Source organism: Aspergillus aculeatinus, assembly GCF_003184765.1.
Source record: "Aspergillus aculeatinus CBS 121060 unplaced genomic scaffold BO66scaffold_26, whole genome shotgun sequence".
Taxonomy (NCBI): Eukaryota; Fungi; Ascomycota; class Eurotiomycetes; order Eurotiales; family Aspergillaceae; genus Aspergillus; species Aspergillus aculeatinus.
In genome coordinates, this window is record NW_020291495.1 from 237,605 (window position 1) to 261,972 (window position 24,368).

Below are 24,368 nucleotides of genomic sequence, written 5' to 3' on the forward strand. Positions count from 1 at the left end.
CCGTCTTCCGACTCACTCGGATTTCCCCTCACCCGCACCTTCCCCCACCATAAAAAAAAAAAGGCGACCCCAAGATCACCACCAAACAAACCCGCAGTTGACCCTTTCCTTTCCTCAATCAAACCCCACACAACCACTTCGGGCTCAATTCTCTCACACCATCAACAATGGCAACCGCTCCCAAGATGACGCCCGAGGAGACGCTGGCGCACGTGCAAACCGTCAGCGCGACCCAGCGCGCCAACAGCCCCATCTACGCCCACCTCCTGGCGGACGTGACCATCACCGCCGCCACCGAGGGCCACCTGCTGGCGACCCTCCGCATCGCCCAGCCCCACATCAACTCCAAGGGCGGGCTGCACGGGACCATGTCCGCGTGCCTGGTCGACTGGGCCGCGGGCATGGTCATCGCCACCTACGGCGGCAGCTACACGGGGGTGAGCACGGATCTGCATGTCTCGTACGTGGCGTCCGCCCGGGAGGGGGAGACGCTGGAGGTGACCGGGCGGGCGATGAAGGTCGGCGGGACGATGGCGTACGTCTCGGTGGAGATCTGTAAGGTGGTGCCGGATGAGACGGGTGGGGGGGAGAAGAGGGTGGTGGTCGCCACGGGGCTGCATACGAAGTTTGTGAAGCAGCGGTGATTGGTGTCCAACCCCTAAGAGTTGCGCTATGCTTTGGGTGGAAGATGTGCATGTTCATGGATGGCGTTGTTTCTGCTGAGCTGCTTCTTCTATGGATGGACTACATGTACATTATAGATGAGGAGGGTGGAATTGTGATTTAAATCCACGGGTTATCTTCATGTCCAAAGGAGCATCTACAAGGTATCGACTCACAATCAGGACCCCCAACAACTTCTCACTTCAGTAAACTCCCCCGGCCCTTTCCTCATCACCCTGCCGCGCCTTGCCCAACAGACTCGCCCGAAGCGACCGAAGCCCCGGTCGCCCTCCCTGCGCATCACCTTCGGCAGCAGTCCGAGTATACGTATCCGGCTGATTATTCTCGATGATCTTTTCGGCCGCCAGGTACCGCCGCAGCGCTACGAGACCATAAGGCTCCAGTGGCTTCCCATCGCTTGGTATCGCCTACCAGCTGGTAGCGGGTATGGTATCCCCATGTGGCACTTTTAATTCTGATATCCCTATCCATTTCCCCTATCCTCCAATGTGTTTCATGAGCCCCCAGTCCCTCAGACACAGCAAAATAACAGGTTTGATTCTGCAGAGTCTGGTTGTCATGTGTCCTTGCGAGCCAAGCCCTACCTCCGAGACGTTGCTGAAAGTCACGTCGGCAAGGTGAGTGAAAATGGCATGAGTCAACAATCTCCGGTCGGCTGTATCATTTTCTGCATCGCAAGCGAAACAGAAGTCTCAGTTTGTAGTCGAGAAGATGATTGTCTTATTGGCGCTGTTATGTTGGTTGCAGAGCATGCTCGTTCTTCGCGGTATGTGACAAATAGCCTCTCCACCTTGCCTCTTCCCAGGCGTAAAGAAAATAATAATAATAAAATAAAAAAAAAAAAAAAAAAAAAAGACGCAAAGTATCTACATGCCTATAGTCTCATATAGTGAAGAGTCGACGAGAAGCGACTCAGACCTTAGCCACGACTTGCGACAAATGTCGGCGGTCAACACGGAAGTATGAAGTCAAAGACGGACACGGATACGAGATCCATGGATCGACGCCAACTCAACCAGCTAACCACAGACGGGAACAAGATACGAGCAACCTGGTTCAGTCACAATCATAGATCCTCTCTTCAGGCTATTCAGGTGGTTCAACGAGAACTCAACCTCGCAACAAGCACGGAACTAGGCCGGAGCTGTCACTGTAGGTGTACATCACAACTCAGTAGTGTCAAGCTCAGGTACAGACTAGTGGTCATAGTTCGGAACGTCTTAAGTGGCTTTTACTACAGTACTGAACATTGTGGTACGTGCAGAGGAGCAGGCACGTATCTCCCAAACCCACACGAGCTCCTGGAGCTACACTGATATGGTATAGCTCAACCCTGACGAAGGGAGGTCCGGGCGGAAGCCGTGAGGAGCTCGAGATGCCAGGAGCATTTGAAAGCACCATTAAGGTTCGGGTTGGTGAGCCTAATACGAACCACGAACCATTCATCATCACAAGGCTGCATGCGGCCGTCGTGAGCTTCAGTGCACAGCCCCCACAGCTGCACCGACTAGGCTCTTGGTCCGAGCTTGAGCTTACAGCCACAGCGATCACTGGTTTGATCTTGGCTTCTGCTACAATGAGGAATCGGAATCTGGGCCACAGGCCACTTTCATACGACGGGGGCGGCCGGCGCATTTTCATCCACGAATTGCGCACGGCAGGCTCACTGCAATGTTCAAAGTCCCCCTCGTCGTGCAATCACCAGTTGAGGGCTGCGCTCCTAGAGGCCGGTTACACAGCCATGGTCTCTGGCATGTGAGTTGATATTGAGATCGTAATCCGGCCGCTCCTTCGGTCCCGAATATTGTAAAACTGTGGACCGGTGCTCCAGACCCAGCACTACGGTTGGATAAAACAGACATGGCCAGCTCAAAATACCTTGAAGATCCCACTTGTAACGATTCAGTGTCAGGCTTCTCTTTAACGTTTTCGGCTGCTCGTGTTGAAACCGGGCAATCCTTGCAACATCCCCCAAGTGGCAGCTTAGCCTACAACACGAACTTGTTTCAGACGCCTGCACCACACGAGTCCTTTGTCTTCAGCTTTCCTGCGCCACAGCCAAACTGAAAAGCTCCGAGTCATTTGACAGGTGTTGCGCAATTACTTCGGAAGAGATAGACATCGGCAGTCGAGTCCAGACCATTGAACGACCTCCAAAGTGGTAACACACTGATCCCTCATGACAGGGTGCACCCTGAACGACATAAATACGGTCTAATCCTCCGGGTCAAGGGCTCACTTCTTCTCTCAACAATCCCAATCCCATCACACCCTCAATCACCCACCATATCCAACCAAGCTGGACTCCGTCGCCAAAGACTGGTGTGGAACCTCGATCCGCAACCGACCCAAGCCCATCATCATGTCCAACCAGCAGGCCACCCTCGACCCGGGCCGCGCCAGCTTCTTCGACGACCTGAAGGGCGCGGTGGGGCAAGAAGCCCTAAAGACCCTCGACCCCTCAACCGACCTCTCCGACGAACAGCCCGACGAGCCGTCCTCCACCTCCGGAGGCCCAGCGAGGTACACCTGCTCGACCCAGAAGCCCACCCCGGTGACCTTCACCGATGCCACCAGCACCAGCAGCAGCGACCCGGCGGCCAAGACCGCCGCCCTCCAAGTCGGCTTCGGCAAAGTGATCCCGCGGTGGAAGCCCGGCCCGAACCAGCGCATCAACTTCGCCGCGTTCGCCAACGGGTACCCGAAGGCCGAGTGGGCGACGCTGGCGGCCAACGCGCTGAAGGCGGCCGCGGACGAGTGGAACCGGCTCGAGCTCGGGGTGAGGCTCGAGTGGGTGGCCCGGCTGGAGGACGCGGCGTTCGTGCTCTCCTACGGCGGCAGCCAGGGCGGGGTTCTGGCCGAGGCCTTCTTCCCGAGCCCGATCGACCTGAACTATCTGAACGTGTACGAGTCGGCCTTCGCCCCGGGCACCGTCGCCTACCTGAAGAACATCTTCCTGCACGAGCTCGGCCACGTCCTCGGCTTCCGGCACGAGTTCGCCCCGGAGCTCGAGGATACCCAGGATGACTACACCGTGCAGCTGGGGCCCCGCAACCCGCTCTCCGTCATGGCCTACGAGTTCCCGCCGCAGCTGCAGACCTCCGACGAGGACAGCGCGCGCGCCTTCTACCGGTTCCCCGGCACGCAGCTCGGGTGGGGGGAGGCGCGGAGTCGCGCGCCCCGGTCCGGGCGGATGCTCAAGATCGTGGATGTGGAGCCGAACAACTAGGCTTGGGGATAGGGTCGGGAGAATGGGACTGGTCTTGCAGTCTTGTCGGGATTCATTTCGATGTGCTTATTTGGTGCGTCTTCCATGAAACTGCCATGCTACCCCTCCGAACGCGTCTGAGGATGATGCCTTTGTCGTAGTTGTGCTCTATATATGTCCCATGAGCCGAATGCCAATCACTAGGTAGTCCCAGGAATCAAGATGATTATGCAATGGGTCGGGGAGTGCGAATTACCCAGGCCTGTGGTTTCGAAATCCTTCTCAAAAGTGACCCATTCAGCAGCGCTGCGTCATGTAGCCAAATATTTCATAATTCTGTCAACAATTGGGGCTGTGGTTTAGTGGTATAATATTCCCTTAGCATGGGAGAGGTCCGGGGTTCGATTCCCCGCAGCTCCATTCTTTTTGGCTTTGTGCTGGGCAGCCATTCTGGAGGAGGTAGCTCCTTTTCACGGACGGGCTTGTGTGGGTCTCGTCGCTTTTTGCTGGCAGCATCGGCCGGCGCGTCGAGTGGATTGACCGCAAGGTATACCCGAAGAACAATATGCACTGCCTCGTCTTGTTGGAACCAGGTGTAAGTCCTTGAGTCTAAGCGGGTGTGACCTGAAGGCTGGTGCTAGGAATATGCGAGGGGTGCGTGACAATCGAGTGACTTGGTCCATGTGCCTTTAGAATTACCCCTACAAAGTGAGCCGTCAGCCTTGATTCTAGGTGTGGTGTTGGGGTGTTGGGATGCATGAATCCAGGAATATGTTACTAAAACACCTATGGATGGTTGTGCTCATCCGGAATAGTAGTATTGAGGATTGAGGTCCTGGATTCATTAAAGTCCTTGGCCGGGGATGAGGTCATTCATTGGGAATAGGGTAGTGTAGAGCAAAATGAGAGTGCACAAGGGGAAGGTTGCTGCTGAAGCAGCAAAAAGCAAAAGGAAATCTCCCCGACTGGGAGTCGAACCCAGGTCTCCCGCGCTTGTTCCCGAATGGGATTGACAAGCGGAAATCATGACCGTTAGACCATCGAGGAAGGGATACTAACCTTGTGTAATCTTGAACTTATCACGGGCTAATACCCAAAAGGCCCGAAAGAATGGAAGAAGGCAAAAAAGATGGACTCGCCGGGAATCGAACCCGGGACCTCTCCAATGCGAATGGAGCGTTATACCCCTAAACCACAAGCCCTTGTTGTTTAACTGAGTTTCTAGTTTGGTATATGTACCATGGTTTTGAGTCATCGAGTCAATAGACAATGCACCTTATTCGGGTCCGATGGTGTATAATTCACTCAAAATCTATTCATTTGGTGGTCAATTATGATATACCAATGAAGTGGATGATGTAGTGTGTCTAGCTATGTATAGATATCCATTCTTCACCTTTGGGCTCTTGTCATCTTTTCCACCAAACAGTTCACCTCGAATATATATACGCATGAGTGAGACTCCACTTGACAGCCAGCACATTGTAACCCAACCACCAACCAACCAACCTTGATATCGAGGCATTCACATCACAAAGTGTAATATATCGAGAACCAGTCCCCTCCAAAGACCTCCGTGGCGAGACCAAACCCCGACATTCTCCCACTCGCTGTCGCAGTTACACAAGCCGACAGGCAGTAAGCTCCAGAAAACACCCCATAGATTGTAATGATACGCTCACCGCTACGACACATCCAGGGCTGGCGAACTATCCCAGCATACTGGGAGCTAAGTTGTACGGCTCCAATTCATCACTCGATGCACAAGCAGCCCAAACAGAAGCTCAACCGCAAGCCCCAGAGCTCCCACCACATAGACAGAACAAAGAAAGCCCTGCTTCCAAGTCAAAGCCGCACCGCACAAGGGTCCTGTAACTGGCATAACCGGTATACGGCCTTGGCTAATGCCCAAAGAGAATAGTCTCGAGAGATGCGCACACTGGCATAATGGCACACCAGAGTCTCCACAGAGCATGAAAAGATTAACACCACTGCCAACAGGACTTATGACCTTCCAATCGTAAAAAAAGGATCGATAGTCTAGCCCCGGTGCAACAAGCGATAAGAATACCAGGGAACCAAGCAGCATGGCGGCACCCTGTCCTAACTGGCATAGTCCCGTGGGGATGATAGAAGCCGCTGGCGTCGCAAACCCGGAATCGCCTGGCGTCGCCGTTGGCCCGATAAAGGGCCCTTTGGAATCGAGGGGCCTCTCTCTTTTCTTCTTGGGACCAGCTCACGATTTCGGTGTGGGTGCTCAATAAAAGCACGGAACACAATCACGGACAATAGATGACGTGCTATAGGTAGTCCAACCCAAGCTTCGGCTGCATCGGAAATGTTTCAGGTGTCGAGATTTCGTTTCTCGACTGACACATCGGTACGATCCTGCCGGCCCCCCCCCTTTTTTTTTTTTTTTTTTTTTTCTTATCAGAGGTCAAGCCCGGATCTCGCGGAGCGGGCAGCGGCAGCGCGAGCCTCGGCATGAGCTTCGATGAGTGGAGCTCAGGAGAAAAATCCAGACGGGTGGGCCAATCAGTGCTATTGTTCTGTTGCACCACTCCATCTAAGCGTTGGAACTACCTAACCTATACAGGTACCCATCGTGCAACCGAGATCTCGTCGCTCGATTCGCCGGGGTGTTCACAGAACCCCCGTTCTGGAGCCGCAGCACTGGAGCCATCATATTTGTGCGGGAGGAAAGCAAAGCAAGGACCGGGGATGGATACTATTTAATAAGGGTGGGAGGGCCCTCTTCGAGTACACCAGCAATCAAAATTGAGACAAAACACACGCAGCACCATGAGCATCACATTCGACGTATTCCGCGGGTCGCCCGAGGGGCGCATCGTCGCGGACAAGGTGACGCGCGCCCTCGAGCTGCACGAGGTGTTCATCGAGACCACCCACTCCGGGGTCTGCGGCACCGACGAGCACTACCTCAAGGCGGGCAATGTGCTGGGCCACGAAGGGGTGGGCATCATCCGCGCCCTGGGGGCCGGGGTCAAGTCCGTTCAGGTCGGGGATCGTGTGGGATTCGGCTATACGCACAGTATCTGCGCTTCCTGCGAGGAATGCGTGACCGGTATGTCTTTTCCAACGTGTTTTTTTTTTTTTTTTTCGTTTTTATTATCGGGGTTGTGTCCGAAAAGGCAACTTACCCCGAGACTCCTAGGCCATGATCAGTACTGCCCGAACGTCAAGATGTACGGGTTCCACGACCGGGATAACGGCTCGTTCAGTTACGGCGCGGTCTGGGACGAGAACTGCGTCTACCGCATCCCCGACGGGTACGACTCGATCCACGCCGCCCCGCTGATGTGTGCGGGCGCCAGTGTGTGGGAGATCTTCATGCAGTACGGGGTGCGGGCGACGGACCGGGTGGGGATCATGGGCGTCGGCGGCCTCGGCCACGTGGCCATCAAGCTCGCCAGCGCCATGGGGTGCCAGGCTGTGGTGCTGTCCAGCTCCGAGGCGAAGAGGCAGGAGGCGATGGACTACGGGGCGTCGGAGTTCCATGTCTTCCAGTCGGGGGGCCCGGTGCCCGCGGGGTTCCGTCAGGTGAAGCATCTTCTGCTTTGTGGGAGTGCTGATGTAGATTATTCTTCGTAAGTGGCTGTCGACCCTGTCTTCGCTCCTTGTGAACTTGTGCCATTAGCACCCAGATTGCATCCAACGGTCTTACTGACGCACCGCTAGTTTGATGCCATTGGTGGCGACTCGCGGCAGCATCTACCCTCTCACGCTTACCCTGAAGCCCGCCGCGGTGCCCTTGGCCCGCCTCTTCCTTCGTGGCATCAAGATCCAAGGGTCGTTGGTGGCCTCCCGCCAGAATATCCGGTCCCTGTTCGAGTTTGCAGCGAGGAAGAATATCACCCCCACGACTATGACCTTCCCCATGACGCCAGCGGGCATTGAGGACGCGATGAAGACTCTGAGGGAAGGGAAGATGAGATATCGGGGAGTCTTGGTACGGGACCTGCAGTAGGACTAGGTGTCATCAGACACCGATATTGATCTGTATTGTACATACGAAGCGAAGAAGAACAACACATCATATCCATTCAAGGCACCAAGTGCGTAGCCACACCCCAGATCTCAAAATCAGCAACGCCCGCTAAATGTCAGCCACATAAATGCCAGAAACAAGACATCATTCGTTACCAGCCAGACAGGATCAGACTGCATTCTGGGCGGAGATCATATGTTCGATCGACCGGGCGGTCTTCCTCCGCAGCATATACCACCCGCCCATCGTGACGACAGTCAGCGAGACGGTCAGGACCAGCAGGATCCACCACTGCGACGAGATGTAAAGCTCCGAATGGCCCGGGGTGTCTCCTTCTGAGCGAGACGGCCCAGCGATAATGTTGGTTCCGAGTATGGTCTGGGGGGGGTGTGTGTGCCTGTTAGCCCTAGTTTTCACCGTCAAGACTGCAGATAGGGCACCCACGGCAATGAAGGTTCCAGGGAGGAAGAGCATGGTCACCACCGAGATGGTGCTCATCGAGGCGCTCTCATGCATGGCATACTTGGTCATCTTCGTGCTGGATTGAGTGTTGATGCGCGAGCTCATGTTGAACAGCTGTTTAGTGTAAGTCGTCGATATGATCTATTGAAACAGGGGCTTCTCACCAATTCCAGCAGCCGCTCCACCCGCCTCGCAACATCCTCCACCGACGACTTGAAGTAGGCGATCTGATTCTCGAAGCGATCGAATTCCTCCTCCATGCGGAAATACAGCCAGTCGCGCTCGGGGACGCCCGCCTTGCCCTCGACGAGGGTCTGGAAGGTCTCGTGCTGGATGCGCAGCCGCGCAATCACGCCCAGAATGAAGCTCATCTGGATCTTATCCTGGTCGAGACTGGTCAGGGTGAGATGGAGCTTGTGCAGGTCGATGCGGGCGAACTCGTCCATGCCCCCGTGCACCCTCGCCTCCTCGTCGCGGATCGTGTCGCGCGGCTCGCGGGCAGCCCGCCGGAAGTACTGGATGGTCGGGTTGAAGTGCATCACCGAGGTGATGAACGGGTTCTTCACGAGCGCGGCCGTCGTGGGCTCCCGGACGAACGCCTGCAGGTTGTCCACCAACTCCTCGTGCAGGCGCTGCGGCAGGTCGTTGAAGGATCGGTACTTCAGTAGGACGAGCGTCGACTGCGACCGCGCGTCGTATCGCGTCACGATCGTCATCTTGAGATCGGCTTCCTTGCCTAACCGTCGCACGTAGGCGCGGGCTCGGATTGCGTACCAGAATTCTGAACCAAAACATCCATGAGACGATTGGTCTATGTTGTGGCCATTGGCAAGTCCTTCACTCACCGAAGGAGCGCATCTTTCCATCCTCATCGCGCTGCTGTCGCGAGCCGAAGATCTGTTCCTGGCCACGGATGTGGGAGGCCGCGGCGGGCGCGATGTCGTATCGCGTCAGGATCTTCAGAAGGCAGCTGCGCGTGATGTTAAGCTGCGACGGCACGCCGTCCTCACTCTGGTCGAGAGTCTTCTCGTTCGCGGGCTCAGTCACCCGATCGCTGATGAGTTCGTTGGTGAGCAGTGCCTTCAGGACCGCAGGGTCGTCGATGGTGTGGAGTAGTCTCTCCTGTGGGGTCGGCTGCAGCAGAACAATTCGGAGCTGGGGATGGTGTTCTGCCTGCGCTTAGGGTTAGCATACTGTATGTATTGGATGGACTCTTTGCGACCGGGCAGAAGTTGGATAGAGGGGGGTAACTACAGCTAATAGTCGATCCATCTCTGCATCATCGCAAAAGCGGGCCGACCCCAGGCCATGGTCATGCTCCAGGACCATCACATTCGAGACGGGCGCATATTTCTCGGATCGCCACGATCGGGACTCCTCCTTCAGCTCTCGCTGGCAGAAGCTTCCATCGTCCAGGCCCGAACAGTAGGATGGCAGCGAGAAGGGGTACTGCGAGTGTATCGACATCCCATAACCTAACCACTATCGCAGAGAGTCGGTATGCGGCAAAAGACGATCCAGACATGGCGACGCGAAAGGAAAAAGAGGTCTTATGAGCCTTATCACCATTGCAGTAAGGCTGTGAGGCAGCCAAACATGGATTTAGCTGCATGAGGCTGGCATATGCGCCAACATGCGCCAACATGCGCCAAGTCCGCACCGCCTCATGAATACGAGAGGCTGCAATCATCCGCCTGCTTCAAGCCTTATCACCACCGCAAATCCCCGCACGCAGTCCTTCTCCTTCCCCTGCATCTTCACCTTCACCCCTTCACACCATCCCATAAACTAAAAATAATGGGTGACGCTGCCAGCCTGCAGGTGCCCTTCTTCACCTTCCCTCCCCAACAGCCCGGGGAACCTTCCACTCGCAATTGGTATCAAGAACTTCTGGACCATCCGGAATGTGCCAACAATCCCGTACGTGGTGGTGCCTATCTATATCACCGCGGTGCTATAGCCAGCCTTCCAGACTAACGCTCTCCCACCGCACAGGCCAAGATACAAGAAGCCTACGAATCCTTCCGAACCGCAAGCCTAGAGCGATCGATTGGCCTGCTCCGCCCGAGTGGACGAGATGACAGCACTGGCGACCGTAATAGTAGCCATCTTGGCCCACCAGCATCGCAGCGCATCACGCTCGACGAAGCGCTCATCCGCTACCTCAAGCTGCAGACCGACGAGACGGACGGAGCCCAGGAGATCGAGCAGCTGAGCCAGCAAGATGTGAATTGCCTGGTCATCTGGACGCGTCCCGACCCACCGATCATGCGCCTGCTCCTCGATATCCAGCGCCGGTTGTCGCGATTCGTAGGGCCTGGTGAGCTGCTACCCTACCCTCCAGTAGAAACAGAATGGGACTCCAAACCCACCGCATCTGCCTATTCATCATGTAGTTTCAAAGTATAACTGACCCAGCGACCCAGACCTCCATCTCACCCCACCTGCATCCCTCCATCTCTCCATCATCGAGCTCTCCCACCGCCACCCGATCGCCCACCTCCGCGAGGTCTACGCCCACATCGGCGAGCCGCAACTCAAGGAGCTCCTCGACACCCCCCGCAGCGAGTACCACCGAGAACAGCGGCACATCGCCCGCCTCGTCAAGCCGAAACTCCTCTTCGACAAGCTAGGCGTGGCGATCAGTTTCGTCCCTGCCGCTGCGGACGACGACGACGACGACGACAACGAGAGCCCGTACACGTATCATCATCTCCGGAACCAGCTGCATACGAGGGCGCTGACCACCGGAGTGAGCATCGATACGTGTTATACGGCGCCGATTGCGCACGTCACGCTCGGTCGGTTTGTGGGCACTGCTTGTTTCCAAGGGGAGGAGGCGGGGGTCGGTGATGGCCCGGGCAAGGCGGAAGAGCAAGAGAGGAGGGCGATGGAGCGGTGGGTGGGCCTGATCATGGAGATCAATGAGGAGTTGGAACGGGAGTGCTGGGGGCAGGTGATCTGGGATGTCGGGCGGCGGACGGCGTTGGAGATTCAGTTGGGGTATATCAAGTTCGGACGCGGGGTGGAGGAGGCGGAATTGGTTGGGGTGCCGATCGAGGCGTGATGCTTGGAAATTAGCTTAGAGTTGAATGGCTGGAGGGGAGGGCAAGATGCGATGCATTCGGGTTAGAATCCATGGTTAGAGTAGGGGTGACATAGAGGTGCATTTTGTCATTAGATGGGACGATGTGCGATTGATACATCGCTCTGACAATCACAGGCTGATTTTACTTTACCAGGTGTAGCAGTCAATTGACCCCACACCTAGAGGTCTATAAGATCCTAAATGCTATCGATCTCCTGGTTGAGTGGACCACGACTCGATTGCAGTCACAGTTAGTGAGTGCAACTCACGGCTATCAGAACGCTTGGGGCGGGCTTTGCCCGTAAAAAGTCTAGTGTAGACTGAATTTTCACATGGTCGTGCTAGATGAAGAACACCTAGGGCTTGAGTCGGTAGACTTGAAGCCACTGTATGAGTCAGGGTAGGACGGGAGAGTACTAACTCCTGAGAAGAATTTAAACGTCCTTGGGAAGCACAACTGATATTTAGAAGAGGTACTGAACATCGGAAACTTGGAATCATAGATTTGCAGATCTGAATCAAGGGTAGTCGGTATTGGCATATTCACAGTGAAAGTAGCAGTGTATACAGCTCACTGTCGCTGCCAATCATAGCCCACTAATCTCCACAGACAGCAACACGACTAACACGAATAATTTAGAGTACGCTGGGACTACATACCAGGCTTGTATTACTCGCAAAATGTGATGATGAAATCATGACTAGAAAATGGGAATCCCCTGTAGGTGGTTATGGTGGTGGTGGTTGTTGCCATAGTTCGCTTGGCGCACGCCATCACGAGCAGCACCCACTAACAAGCTTTATCAATCACCCACAGCTCGAGATCTGCCTGCCCTACTTCCTTCTCGGCCGGTACATGCATAACGCAATTGAGGCCAAAAACAGCGTGACAAACTATTCACAGTAGAGCAATGGCCAAACTCTATCGCCTCACAGTATATACTTAAATCGATGCTCGGGTATCAACACCAAGAAACCAACCGTCCACAACGGCCATTGAACAACCACCCCCATATTATCCATCATGACGGTAATAGATCTGGTGCCCCAGGGCACGGCCTATGGTCTCCTTATCGGCCTGGGCGTCCTCTTCTGCGGGGTGATCCTAGTGGCGATCAAGATCCAGAGAGCGTATCTAGCCGAGGATTCAGGAACATCTGAGATGTTCATGGTCGCAAACCGCTCGGTTGGCACAGGACTGACGGCTTCAGCGGTCTTCTCATCATGGATGTGGATCAATGAGACGGTTTTGTCGGCCGCGATGTGCTATCGCTATGGACTAGCGGTTCCCCTGGTAAGGCACGCAGCCCTAACCTTGGACGAGCGGGCGTTGACACTCAACCTTTACAGTGGTGGGGATCGGGTCTCTGCTTCCAGATCGCATTGATGGCAGCGCTTGGTGTCATGGCCAAGATCCGCGTGCCCTATGCCCACACTTCCCTGGAAATCATCCGCATGCGATACGGATGGGTGGGCCACATCATCTACATGATTCTCAACCTGACCAACAATGTGTTCGGCTGCGCTTCGATGATCTTGACGGGGTCGCAGCTCATCCACGGCGTTTCGGGAATGAATTTTGTGGCTGCTACCATTCTGATACCCCTCGGAGGTAAGAAAAGACATCCAGCGGCGAGTAAGGTGGTGCTAATAATCAATGGTATAGTGGTGCTCTATACTGCCGTCGGCGGCTTGAAGGCAACTTTCCTCACGGACTTTCTTCACACGACTGTCGCTTTGATTCTCATCATCTACTTCACGCTCTCAGTCCTGACCCACGACGCTGTGGGCGGGCTGTCTGGTCTCTATGATAAAGTGGTCGCAACCGCGAGCGAGAACTACATTTCTGGGAACTATGAGGGCTCTCTGCTTACCATGAAATCGAAAGATGCCATTATCTGGGGCCTCATCTTGAAGTTCGGCAACCTCGCGCTGGTTGTCATGGTAAGTGCCGGCAGTCGACTTCTCTCTGCGAGGCATGAATCTAACCGCAACCCGCAGGACACTGCGTTCTGGCAGAAGTCATTTGCCAGTGAAGTCAACTCCACCGTACCGGCCTACAACCTGGCCGCCGTCGCCGTGTTCGGAATACCCTGGGGGCTAGGCACGGTGATCGGGCTGTCTGCGCGGGCGCTGCACAACACCCCCATCTTCCCCACATACCCCGGTCCCCTCACGGCCACGGAAGTGAGCACGGGGATGGTGATGCCCTACCTCGTGAAAGCCCTGCTGGGCAACGCGGGGATGGTGGCCTTCTTTGTGCTGCTCTTCATGGCGCTGACCAGCACGGTCTCCTCGTCGATGATCGCGGTCAGCAGCATCCTCTCCTTCGACATGTACAAGACCTACATCAACCCGACCGCGGGGGACCGCCGGCTGCTGCACGTCAGCCATATCGCCGTCGTCTTCCACGCGATCTTCATCACGGGCATCTCCATCGCCCTCAACTACGGCGGCGCCAACATGACCTGGATCGGCTACTTCCGGCCCATCCTCTCGTGCCCCGGCATCATCCCGCTGGGGCTGACCCTATTCTGGTCCGGCCAGACCCGCCTGGCCGCCATCCTCGCGCCCGTGCTGGGCTTCTTCACAGGCCTGGCCATCTGGCTGGCGACGGCCAAGTCGCTGTATGGCCGCGTGGACATGACCACGACAGGCGAGGGGCTGCCGGCGCTGTACGGCGCCATCGGCTCCTTCTTCTCGCCCGCCCTCTATTCTGTGCTGATCTCCCTCTACCGCCCCTACAAATTTGACTGGCGCGAGTTCCTCCGCATCGAGCTCGTTGCCGACGACCAGAGTTCTGTCTCCCAACCCACCCCCAACCACGAATCCCGCGAGGACAAGAAAGAAGGGCCCGAGCCCGAAACCAAAAGCGTCTTCGTATCCTCCACCTCCCCAACCTCCAACTCCCCATCCCCCTCGCAGTCCCGCCTCAGCCTCGACGAGGTCATCCACCCGTTCTCCCCGGAGACCCTGCGGGAGTTGTACCGCTGGTCGCGCATCGCGTGGGCCACCTTCGTGGCGCTCGTGCTGATCACCTTTGTGCTGTGGCCGATGCCGCTGTACCGGGATTACATCTTCACCAAGTCGTTCTTCGCCGGGTGGACGACGGTGGCGATCATCTGGCAGTTCTGCGCGTTCTTGGCGGTGGTGGTGTATCCGCTGTACGATGGGCGGTTGGAGATCGCCAAGGGGGTTCGCGGGGTGTGGGCTTCGAGTCGGCGGGTTTGGGAGGGGCGGAGAAATTAGTGGGAATTTTATGACTCTAAAGAAATTATACCGATGCTCAGATTCGATAGAGGTAGGTCAAGTTGATGAAAAATGAATTCCGTCATGCTGCTGCATAGTTTAAGTTATCGGACCCTGGAAATGGAGTGTGGAGAAGCCAGCCGAGCAATTGCCGAGCCTTGCCGAAGCCGGACCCACCGGCAAATCCTGCCTTGCGCCCTGCGCATTAACCGAGTTCTTAAATCCAGGGCAGGCTGGGCTGGGGTAGGTAGTTTGGAGCTGCATTCAACCGGTTTACCAGTCAACCAATCGTTGCAGCATTGCTTTAGGTAATAGAATCCCTGGGTTGCTGATCCTCGACCACCCTCGTGACAGCCACTCACCGTCATAAACGTCGAAGTACCCCTTCACCCGGACAGAGTCGACGACACACCTGTATGCTACTCAAAGACACCAGGACTCAATTTTCGACATCCTCTCCGCTGCAACAGCCCCCTGTTCTTCTCCGAACCACCCATGAATGAGCAAGAGTTCCTGGCCCGCCTCCCGCCGTGGCTCAGCCACTGGCTGGGCTACCGCGCCAGCCCTCCCCAGCCCCTGCCCAAGTATCAAGTCTGGCTGTGGTCGTTCATCTCCGCCTTCTGCGGGCTCTGCGTCGTCCAGGCCATCTTCAACTACTCCCACTACTTCCTGGACCGTCACGTACCGGGCATTATCGCCTCCTATGTTCGTTCTCCTTTTGCCCCTGTCCCTTAATCGTACTAACAACAATCAAGGGCGCCTCCGCCGTCCTCGTCTACGGCGCCATCGAAAGCCCGCTAGCGCAGCCGCGCGCCCTCATCTTCGGCCACTTCCTGAGCGCCCTGGTCGGCCTGTGCGTGACCAAGCTGTTCAGCCTGATGCCCGACGCGGAGCGGTTCGAGTCCCTGCGCTGGCTGGCCGCGGCGCTCTCGTCGGCGCTGGCCGTCGTGGTGATGCAGGTCACCGAGACCACCCACCCGCCCGCCGGCGCCACCGCCCTGCTCCCCGCCACCAACGAGGCCGTCTGGCGGCTCTCCTGGTACTACCTGCCCGTCGTGCTGCTCTCCTCCACCATGCTGCTCGCCGTCGCCCTGCTCGTCAATAACTGCCGGCGCCGGTACCCCGTCTTCTGGGTGGCGCCGGTCACGCCGAGGCCGGCGTTGCCGCGGGCGGAGGCGAAGTAGGAGGTGCTTTTTGGGGGCGTCGGGGGGTGGATTGGGGTGGTTGTTGGTGGTAGTGGTGGTGTTTCTTGCAGGGTGTTGCGGGCGTTCATTGGGCTTAGATGTTAGAGGTTGGGTGTTACGGTCAAAGAGCCTTGTGTGATGATTCTGCGTAGGTCTCTCTGGTTCGGAGTTCATAAAGAAAAACATATGTTAATGTAAACAGTACACAGAAGAAGAAACAAAGAAGGATGATGATTTATAGACACTTAGGAGACGAGATATTCATTTCTCATTTCTAGGATTCAGAATAGCTGATAATAATCAGAACATCCTTCTCAGCACAGGATGGATCACGGATGCAGTAACCTCATAAATAACTCCCACTCTCTACTCCGTGTCCACCGTCATATTCACCACCGCCCCGGTGTCGGCAACCCGGGACATGATGCTGCTCAGCTGGCTCGTCGTGCACGAGAGATTGAGCGAGACCCGGTGCAGGTTCGTCTCTGCTGTTTTCTCATGGCTCGCGGCGGGGACTGAGACACGTGGAGAGGACGCCCGGGGCACTAAGTCGAGCTCGGCCATGGTGAGGAATGGATGCAGCGGTTCTGTGGAGGAGTGTCGGGAACTCCTCAGGCTGCACGGGTCAGGCGCAAGGTAGAGTGCCTCGTGCACGGTCCGGGAACTGTTGTCCGTCGGGTACTCGTCTACTGCAGGGTAAGCACACCAGGCGGTATCTGCGAGAATGGCTGTTCAACTGACCAGGAGGGAACAAGAGCATCTGACGGTCCCAATCGTTCTCAGCCTGCGTCGCGTCCAGCACCCGGTCGAAGGACGGCAGCCGGGAGCCGCCAACTGCAGACACTGTCAGATTGGGTGTGCTATCCACCCAACAATCCTCTGTGCTCAATGAGCAGGGCAGGATCAGGCGGGGGTCGATGGTCCCTTGGCCCACCCACGGTGTGGATGTCTCCTGCCAATTACTGGAAGCGTTGTTGGGGGATCGAAGCGACCGGGAAGCTGGCTGCTTGAGCTCGACGGGATGCAGAAACTCCCTCTGCGCGTCCTGGCTGTCGGAGCAATGATCTGAGGTTCTAACTTCTCTCAATTGCTCGTCGCAGTTCCGAGCGATGCCCCTTTGCGGGAAGCTGCGTTTCCTCCTCGGTTTCACCACCCGGTTGCGCCTGTCACCAGGTGCAGGAGGGCCCTTGCTCAGCACGGATGGAGCTGCACTCTCCCCCTTCGCCCGAATCCTCGTATATCGATTCTTCAAACTCAGTCCCGTGCGCGGAGGGTCGTGAAATGCCGCAATCGCCGACCAGTTGGTGCCATGCGTTTGGACCGCCTTGAGGAGTTCTTCGTCCTGCTCGCCTCCCGGTTCGTATCAGCTGTCGAGCTCAAAGTAGTATCAAGAATGACTGATTACCTCTTGTTCAGTCCAATTACAATAACTGACATCAGGCCGCAACACCTGCCGCCAGTGACTAGAGCACTGATCGGCGCAGCGAGACCCCACGAGGGAGGCGATCTGAGTCCAGTTGTTGCCATGCTCCCGCACCGCCTCGCTGAGTCGCTTGTCCTCCTCCGGCGACCAGACGCCCTTGATCTTGCCGCCGGCCAGCGTGTTCCACCACCGCTTGCGGCAGTCTTTGTTCGAGCGGCCAGGGACTTTCTGGGCGAGCTCGCTCCAGAGGACCGTGTCCGAGGTGCCGAGTGCTGTAGCAGAAGAAAGTGTCAGAGTGCGGGATGAGGCAAGGTGGGGGAAGGAATTGTGGGAGTTGTCTCCATGCACCCACAGGTTTGAACCAGCTTGCGGAGGAGCTCATCCTCCTTGGTCGTCCAGCTGCGTCTGCTGCGCTTCATGCTTGATGGAGGTCGAGGTAGTTTGACATTTAAAGAATCGCTGTAGGGGATACGGAAAAATATAGGGGATACATCGGGCGACATGTACCACTCTTCCCTGCCACCGATGGGTGAAATGTAACTCAATCTTGTTGATAGGGGGATACGGTGCGGGCCAGAGCCATCACGGCGAACTTGAGACAAGTTTGACACTGCGACCAGACATTCAACTGCGAGAAGCTTCCACCGTATGGAAAAGGGCAGGCTGAGAAAGGGAGCCACCACAGTCTCGCAGCCGGTGGAACATACCCGTCCTGCTCCTGTCTGAGTCTCACAATCGCGACTTCTTGAATCCTCGCTAGTCCGCAAATCCATGAGGTGATGGTTCGCCCATCGATATCTCGGGGTGGAAATGGCCGGTAGTTGTGAGTTCCAGAATTGTGCCCCGACCCTTCTCGCTCGACATGAACGAGCACTCTCCAATCCCCTCATCACATTTTTGAAAGCGAGATAGCTGCTGGAGTCGATTGCCGAAGGAGTATCCGTCCCGGCAAAATAGGAATGCGTGCATACCTCTTTAATTCTCACCGACAGAAGCCACCTTATTGAGACATCGCAGAGTCAATATATCGACCTTGGGTCTGAGTTGTGAACCAGCGTGTGAACAGGGTCCCTGTCAACCGGCATAAGATTCAATGGTGCGGAAACTATCGTATCATTTCAACTTCAATTCATCGGCAACCAGCTGTGAGGCTGTATAGTGGCGTCCAAAACCACCTAGGTCTCGTTGATACATGTAAGTCTGTGCTTTGGTAAAGTAAAAATCATAGGCTCCGGCCGTTGCTGGGTGGGTACCAGCCCCAACAGCAGAAACCAATATGACCAAAAAAACGACAGCAGTCGGATTTGAACCGACGCCTCCGAAGAGAATAGATTTCTAGTCTATCGCCTTAGACCACTCGGCCATACTGTCTTGGATGCGAGTTTGGCTCAAAACTGTGCTTCAGGAGCCAAAATTAATGCAGCAGCCCCTTTTCAGCTCATCCTTGACTTGGACTAACCACTTGATCATCGGAAATATGGAAAATCGACCAAGCCTTATAGCATGAGTGTTGGCGTATAAGCTATAATACTCATCAACACGCCCACCCCCCCCTTTCAAGCAAGACTCTGTATTGACAGATGTCTCAGGGCTGTCCGTATTCATTGACCAATGTGCTCTCTGTCTTAGGTGACAGGCTTGGCGTAATCGTATCGCTTAACAATATACCTCCAATAATCTCGTCTGTATACGTAGTCTAGTCCCCATCGGTGAGACATATTGCTGTGTGTGGTACAAATGAATCGTTATCACAGGTCTGTCTTCACGCCTGTTGTGATTACCAAGTCATCTCCGACCGTCGACCTGCTCACGCTCAGTTCCACTACATCGTCTGTCTGCCATGCTTCAAGACACTGCCAACCTGACTTTGTCTATTCGTTAGACTGTGTTCTCACATTCTAACACGACCAGTAGTTCAATTACCCGTTTGCTACCTTTGCTGTTCCCATACGGGAGCTATTGCCCGACGACTTAGTCTTTCCACAATAGTGACTTGCGTCTCCAGGCATGGGATAACGTTCTCCCCATTATACGAGGCTACTCGTCACTCGTCCCTAGCTTCTTGGTCTACTGCTGTTGTCGAAAATCCTGTGTGACAACTCATTTTTCTGCTTTGGAAGTTAATGTGCCGGGATGGCCCCGAAGAAGAGCTGTCACTCTCCATCGCCTAATATCTTGAAAGCAGCCCGAAGAGTTTCCCTCGGGGCTACAGGCATTCGTTGAGATCACTCGGGACCAGACTAAATGCTTCATATAGCCTGACAACCACGGGAGATAAATACCACTGTTGAGTTTCACCCGTCCAGATCCAGCAGGCACCGTTCAACATGCATGTGCCCCTCCGGTGCAGACGTTCTCCTGACTCAGAGTTCCAATTTTGGGGCAAGTCTCTCGACGTCGCCACTTTTTTGCAGCTAGCTCTGCGCCTCCTGAACCATCTCCTCTAGTCGGTCAAGCGCAACGGGTCCTCCAGATGCCCTTAATTGCCCAAATTCCTCGCATTGCACTATCCGACATCACTGCTCGCACATCCAGAAATTTGAGGCGGGCTTCAAGATATCCGATCAGCCTCAAAGGGGGCGGCAGGCGCACCAACAACTGCTTGAAGCGTGGCTGTGTCCGATCGGCTGGGTATGCTGGATGTGACCAAAAACACCGGCGCACCAACTTGGTGCGGTGCGTCTTTCATGTACGGCGAATATCTTTACATTGTCGTCTAATCTCAATTTATTTCGCTCAGGAACAGTGGTAAAACATTACTCCGGCATTTCTTCAGGCATTACCCACCGCCCAGACTTTCGATATTGAAAGGAAGGGGAGGAATATCTTCCCACAGGTCCAACGAGCTAGACCCTTGGTTCTGTTTCGGTTTTTTCCTATACTGTTGGCATTAGTGTATGACGTGGTTTTGTTCTTCTACTTTGTCCTGTGTCTGTGCCTGGGTTTAATTATGTTGAGGTTGGTAGGGTTGTGACCTGGCTTTGGATAGCGAAGAATGCAGATGATAACAAATCCAACGATGGTGGTTGAAGTGAAGGACATGAGAGTATTTTGATCCACCAAACCACATGTCTACAGTAGTGCGCAAGTACTACCAGCAACCGTCAAATCACTTGCAGAATATTCTATTCAATCGCATATTCAAAGTGACGAATTTTCATCGCACCCACTGTCCCCATGTCACCACACACTCCTATGAGCCCAGCATTCTACCCTCAACCGGCCTCCTCAACACAGATTCTGCATGATACCAGGCTGAATGGCCTCCAGCCTCCTGCAGAGCGCATCCCACACGTATGTGGCCCGCCGCTCGTCGGCCGCGATGGGGGCATAGGCCTGCACGGCGCCGGCGCGCATGTACCGTCCGTGGGTTTCGCGCCCGGCGGCGGCCGTCTGGACCACCAGCCGGGCCCCCTCCTCGGCGGTGCGGGCGGTGATCGCCTCGAAGATCTTGAAGAGCACCCTGGCCAGCCCGGTGGACTCGCTGATGATGCCGGTCTTGCAGAAACACGGGTCGAGGGCGTTGACCGCAATCGAGGAAGAGCGATCGCTCGTCGAGTCGACGAGGGCGGCTAGCTTGATCATCGCGTAAAGTTGCAGTAACTTGGAGAGGTTGTACCTAATGCAGCATATTCCATAAGCAATGGGTCCTGTGGCATGTAGGACGGGTATACTGACTGGTTCATAAAGTTCACGTGGGATTCCTCCCGAAACCAGGTGAAGATATCCTCCCCGTGCTGCGCGGGGTACTCGGCGATGTCGTAGAGCGCGGAGGCGACGAAGGTGATCACCGGCGTGACGCCATAGGTTCGAGCTGTCGCCTGCATTTTCGGGATCATCTGGACCGTCAGCAGGAAGGTGCCGATGTTGTTGACGGCCAGGGTGCGCTCGGTGTCGTAGACGACTTTGAACTTGTTGGCGTGGATCCCGGCGTTGTTGATCAGGACGTCAACGCGCGGGAGTGAGCGAGCGGCCCATTCTGCGAACCGCTTGATCGAGGCCGGGGACTCCAGGTCGAGTTCTCGGACGTCGATGAGGTTGGTCTTACAGTTCAGCTGGGCCTCGATCTCGCGTTGGGCCTGCTCGCCTCGGGACCGACTGCGGCACGCGAAGATGATCTTCTCGGCCCCGAGACGAATGAGGTGCTTCACGGTTTCTCGTCCTAAGCCTCCATTGGCGCCGGTCACGATGATAGTCTTGTTGGTGAAGGAGGCGGATGGCTGGGGGATTCGGAGAAGGAATTGGGTATAGAAGAAGTCGCTGAGAGTCGGCATCGTGCGATTTCGAGTCTATGCGACTATGAGACTATGGCTGTCGAGTGAACTGTGGAAAGTGACGCTGAATTGATGGAATAAGGCTCTTCCTCATGCATGTGATCGGCGATCGGCGTTCCGCTATATATCTTCGTCTTTTGCTATTCTTCACGGTGGCATACATTCTCGGGGTTAAGTCCAGACAGGCCGGATATAACAAGTCCGTGGAGATCAGCAGAGTGCAGCCTCAGGTCTCAGGCACCAATTGCACGTGAGGCTCGTGATCGGTCAAGTCCGCGGATTTAAGGCTGTACTCCGCAGCTTACTTTGCATCATTCATCATCATCCTTCTTGGTTTCATCATCAGAGGGCTTCGTTCTAGATGCAGTCTCCCGTCCTACCCGTGTCACAAAGACGACGCGCTCGCATCCCTCTATCGTGTGACCCCTGCCGCACGCGAAAGTGTGTAGATCACATCAATGCTCTGTATGATCCGAGGCAATGGCTCCATTGCTGACCTAGATAGAATCAAATGCAACCGGGAATACCCTTGCCAGAACTGTATCACTCGTGACGAGCAGTCATCATGTCACTTCAGAGGGGCCACGATTGACTCCCTTTCGAATGCTCGGCGTGAGAGTCAGCTCGATCCCATGCGCCAGCGGATCGACCAGTTGGAAAATATGGTGAAGAGGCTCATTGCCCACCAGGCGCCCGAGAGCCCTAAGCCTGGCGACCTGGTCGTGTCCGCTACAAAAGATGTAGCCTCTGCGGGAAAGGTCGTGCTCGATGGCGCCCATTCAGTCTACCAAGGTGGCGATGATTGGTATGATGTGTTAGAGGAGGTATCTCGTCCTGTTCCTGATTCCAAGGCCACCTCGACTATCTTCTATCACCTGCAGATTTGCTGTCATTCAAGCTCAGCTGATGATTTTCAGATCAACCAACTCAAAAACACCTGGACCCAGGCCCAAGACAACCGAGTGGGCCATCAGACTCCACCCACGCAGTCGCAACTAGCCGATGGATCGAGCCTTCTGTTCGGTCAAGTGAAGCCCATAGATCGAATCGAGATCCTGGCCACTCTCCCACCCAAGCGCGAATTGGACAATCTGGTGACTACTTTCTTCGATCGCCCAACCTTCCCAATTGCCGTTCCTCGTACGTGTCAGCCACAGCTCACCTGGTCCGCGAATCTGATACATGTCTTAGCCATCATCCACGAGCCGACCTTCATGCGGGAGGTAAGAGCACACGACCCGTATTGATCGTATCCTAGGGTAACCCTAGCGCAGTATCACGAGCATTGCAAGGACCCATCCCACGCGAACTTCATCTGGCTGGGACTCTTATTCTCCATTCTTGGTATCGTCATGCTAGCCTATCACCAACACGGCGAGCCACCAGAGTATGAAGGGCGCTCGGAGTCTCTCTTCCAAATGTACCGCATCCGCACGGCGCAGTGTCTCCTGAGCGGCGACATCGCCAAATGCCTCCCTTACACCGTGGAGACCCTGCGCTTCAACGCCACCGCCGAGCTCAACCGCAAGGACGACAACCGCCGCGGCCTCTGGATCATGACCGGCGTGCTAGTCCGCACGGCCATCAACATGGGCTATCACCGAGACCCCGCGCACTCGTCACCCCCAATCCCCCCCTTGCAAGCAGAGTATCGTCGCCGCATCTGGCTCGCCGTGATCAGCATGGACAACATGACCTCGTTCGGCGCGGGCCTCCCTCGCATGCTGTCCGCCATATACTCCGACACGAGGGAGCCACGCAACCTGCACGACTGGGAGCTGCCCGCGGATGATGCCACCGCTGCCAGCCTCCCACCTTCTCGACCCTTGACCGAATCCACCGCGGTGACCTACCTGATCGTCAAGGGCCGCCTGTGCCACGCCCTCGGCCGCGTCGCAGACCTCACGTGCAACCCTACCCCCAGCACCTACGCGGATGTCCTCGCCACCGACCGCATGCTGTCCGCGGCCTACGACAGCTTCCCTCCACACATGCAGCCACCGGCCCCGCCGCAGCCCCCGGAGCAGCTCCGCCTTTTCCACGCCCAGATCGGACTCCGGACCATCTACCACCGGGCGATGTGCACCCTGCACCGCCGGTTCCTGGCCCAGGCCAAGACGAACCCGCAGTACCGATTCTCGCGGGATCGGTGCCTCGCCTCCGCCCGCGCGCTGCTGGCCACCCAGCGCGATCTGTCCGAGCAGTGGTACCGGTTCGCGCACACGCGCCAGATCCTCAGCTTTGCGGCGATGGTGGTCTTCCTCGAGCTGGAGCTGATGCGCCAGTTCCCCGCTGCGGAGGACGCGGTGGAGCAGGCGGATCTACAGCAGGATCTGGAGACGTCGGTGGCGCTGTGGGGGGTGTATCGGGAGACCTGCGACGAGGCCGGGAGGCAGTGGCAGCTCCTCGCTGGGATGCTGGAGGGTGTTCGTATATGCTCTGGTGCGAAAGATGGTGGTGGCGGTGGTGGTGTTGCGGCGGCGTCGGCCGATCATGCATCTGGCCTGGGGCTGTGGGGCCCTCCGTCCCAGATGCCGGGCGTCGATGGTTTCACTTTCGAGAAGGAATTGGCCTCCGTCGAAATTGATTGGGTATGTGTTCTTCGTCGCTGGCGGTGAGATTATGTGCTAACCGGTTTTAGGCTGCATGGGACTCTTACATTGAAGATGCTGGTTTTGCATCGGGACCAATCTACTAATCCATGGTTCTGTATACCGTAACCTGAGAGAACGTAGACCTACAGCACACTATATACACGCACAGATCCATCCTGATACACATTCAAAC

The 24,368-nt window shown here is 55.9% G+C and overlaps 10 protein-coding genes and 4 non-coding genes across 14 annotated transcripts; 8 read left to right on the forward strand and 6 right to left on the reverse strand.

Moving 5' to 3' along the window:
* Positions 1-63: 63 nt before the first annotated feature.
* Positions 64-573, forward strand: BO66DRAFT_392192 (PaaI family thioesterase; the record flags this gene model as incomplete). The annotated part of the gene is made up of 1 exon (XM_025647446.1): positions 64-573. A coding segment is annotated over exon 1 (392 nt), but the record flags the coding sequence as incomplete, so codon positions are not given.
* Positions 574-2,898: 2,325 nt separating this feature from the next.
* BO66DRAFT_96411 (zincin) lies at positions 2,899-4,050 on the forward strand. The gene has a single exon (XM_025653736.1). The coding sequence runs from the start codon at positions 3,047-3,049 to the stop codon at positions 3,911-3,913; it is 867 nt and encodes a 288-aa protein (XP_025503616.1). The 5' UTR covers positions 2,899-3,046; the 3' UTR covers positions 3,914-4,050.
* A 190-nt stretch (positions 4,051-4,240) lies between these two features.
* BO66DRAFT_t165 lies at positions 4,241-4,312 on the forward strand. Its single transcript has one exon. It is a non-coding gene; the product is annotated as a tRNA-Ala (tRNA).
* Positions 4,313-4,849: 537 nt separating this feature from the next.
* On the reverse strand, positions 4,850-4,939 carry BO66DRAFT_t169. The gene has a single exon. It is a non-coding gene; the product is annotated as a tRNA-Asp (tRNA).
* Positions 4,940-5,022: 83 nt separating this feature from the next.
* Positions 5,023-5,094, reverse strand: BO66DRAFT_t168. The gene has a single exon. It is a non-coding gene; the product is annotated as a tRNA-Ala (tRNA).
* Positions 5,095-6,595: 1,501 nt separating this feature from the next.
* On the forward strand, positions 6,596-7,880 carry BO66DRAFT_471729 (NAD(P)-dependent alcohol dehydrogenase; the record flags this gene model as incomplete). Its single annotated transcript, XM_025652884.1, has 3 exons — positions 6,596-6,977; positions 7,068-7,500; positions 7,592-7,880. Exons 1-3 carry the CDS (start codon positions 6,695-6,697, stop codon positions 7,878-7,880), a joined length of 1,005 nt encoding a protein of 334 aa, XP_025503617.1. The 5' UTR covers positions 6,596-6,694.
* Positions 7,881-8,069: 189 nt separating this feature from the next.
* BO66DRAFT_452295 (uncharacterized protein) lies at positions 8,070-9,830 on the reverse strand (the record flags this gene model as incomplete). The annotated part of the gene is made up of 4 exons (XM_025651928.1): positions 8,070-8,477; positions 8,528-9,144; positions 9,209-9,536; positions 9,618-9,830. 4 exons carry the CDS (start codon positions 9,828-9,830, stop codon positions 8,070-8,072), a joined length of 1,566 nt encoding a protein of 521 aa, XP_025503618.1.
* Positions 9,831-10,100: 270 nt separating this feature from the next.
* On the forward strand, positions 10,101-11,584 carry BO66DRAFT_471731 (uncharacterized protein). Its single transcript, XM_025652885.1, has 3 exons — positions 10,101-10,283; positions 10,359-10,683; positions 10,790-11,584. The coding sequence occupies exons 1-3, from the start codon at positions 10,161-10,163 to the stop codon at positions 11,428-11,430; spliced, it is 1,089 nt and encodes a 362-aa protein (XP_025503619.1). The 5' UTR covers positions 10,101-10,160; the 3' UTR covers positions 11,431-11,584.
* An 891-nt stretch (positions 11,585-12,475) lies between these two features.
* On the forward strand, positions 12,476-14,746 carry BO66DRAFT_374964 (sodium:solute symporter family protein; the record flags this gene model as incomplete). Its single annotated transcript, XM_025645626.1, has 4 exons — positions 12,476-12,745; positions 12,802-13,063; positions 13,118-13,395; positions 13,453-14,746. The coding sequence occupies 4 exons, from the start codon at positions 12,476-12,478 to the stop codon at positions 14,698-14,700; spliced, it is 2,058 nt and encodes a 685-aa protein (XP_025503620.1). The 3' UTR covers positions 14,701-14,746.
* A 232-nt stretch (positions 14,747-14,978) lies between these two features.
* Positions 14,979-16,125, forward strand: BO66DRAFT_471733 (HPP family protein). The gene is made up of 2 exons (XM_025652886.1): positions 14,979-15,405; positions 15,456-16,125. The coding sequence occupies exons 1-2, from the start codon at positions 15,196-15,198 to the stop codon at positions 15,882-15,884; spliced, it is 639 nt and encodes a 212-aa protein (XP_025503621.1). The 5' UTR covers positions 14,979-15,195; the 3' UTR covers positions 15,885-16,125.
* A 951-nt stretch (positions 16,126-17,076) lies between these two features.
* Positions 17,077-17,553, reverse strand: BO66DRAFT_289675 (uncharacterized protein; the record flags this gene model as incomplete). The annotated part of the gene is made up of 2 exons (XM_025643163.1): positions 17,077-17,219; positions 17,283-17,553. Coding segments are annotated over 2 exons (414 nt in total), but the record flags the coding sequence as incomplete, so codon positions are not given.
* Positions 17,554-18,596: 1,043 nt separating this feature from the next.
* On the reverse strand, positions 18,597-18,678 carry BO66DRAFT_t167. The gene has a single exon. It is a non-coding gene; the product is annotated as a tRNA-Ser (tRNA).
* Positions 18,679-20,535: 1,857 nt separating this feature from the next.
* BO66DRAFT_452302 (NAD(P)-binding protein) lies at positions 20,536-21,581 on the reverse strand (the record flags this gene model as incomplete). Its single annotated transcript, XM_025651929.1, has 2 exons — positions 20,536-20,926; positions 20,986-21,581. The coding sequence occupies 2 exons, from the start codon at positions 21,579-21,581 to the stop codon at positions 20,536-20,538; spliced, it is 987 nt and encodes a 328-aa protein (XP_025503623.1).
* Positions 21,582-22,213: 632 nt separating this feature from the next.
* BO66DRAFT_438876 (fungal specific transcription factor domain-containing protein) lies at positions 22,214-24,279 on the forward strand (the record flags this gene model as incomplete). Its single annotated transcript, XM_025651105.1, has 4 exons — positions 22,214-22,721; positions 22,773-22,804; positions 22,856-24,172; positions 24,223-24,279. 4 exons carry the CDS (start codon positions 22,214-22,216, stop codon positions 24,277-24,279), a joined length of 1,914 nt encoding a protein of 637 aa, XP_025503624.1.
* Positions 24,280-24,368: the final 89 nt, after the last annotated feature.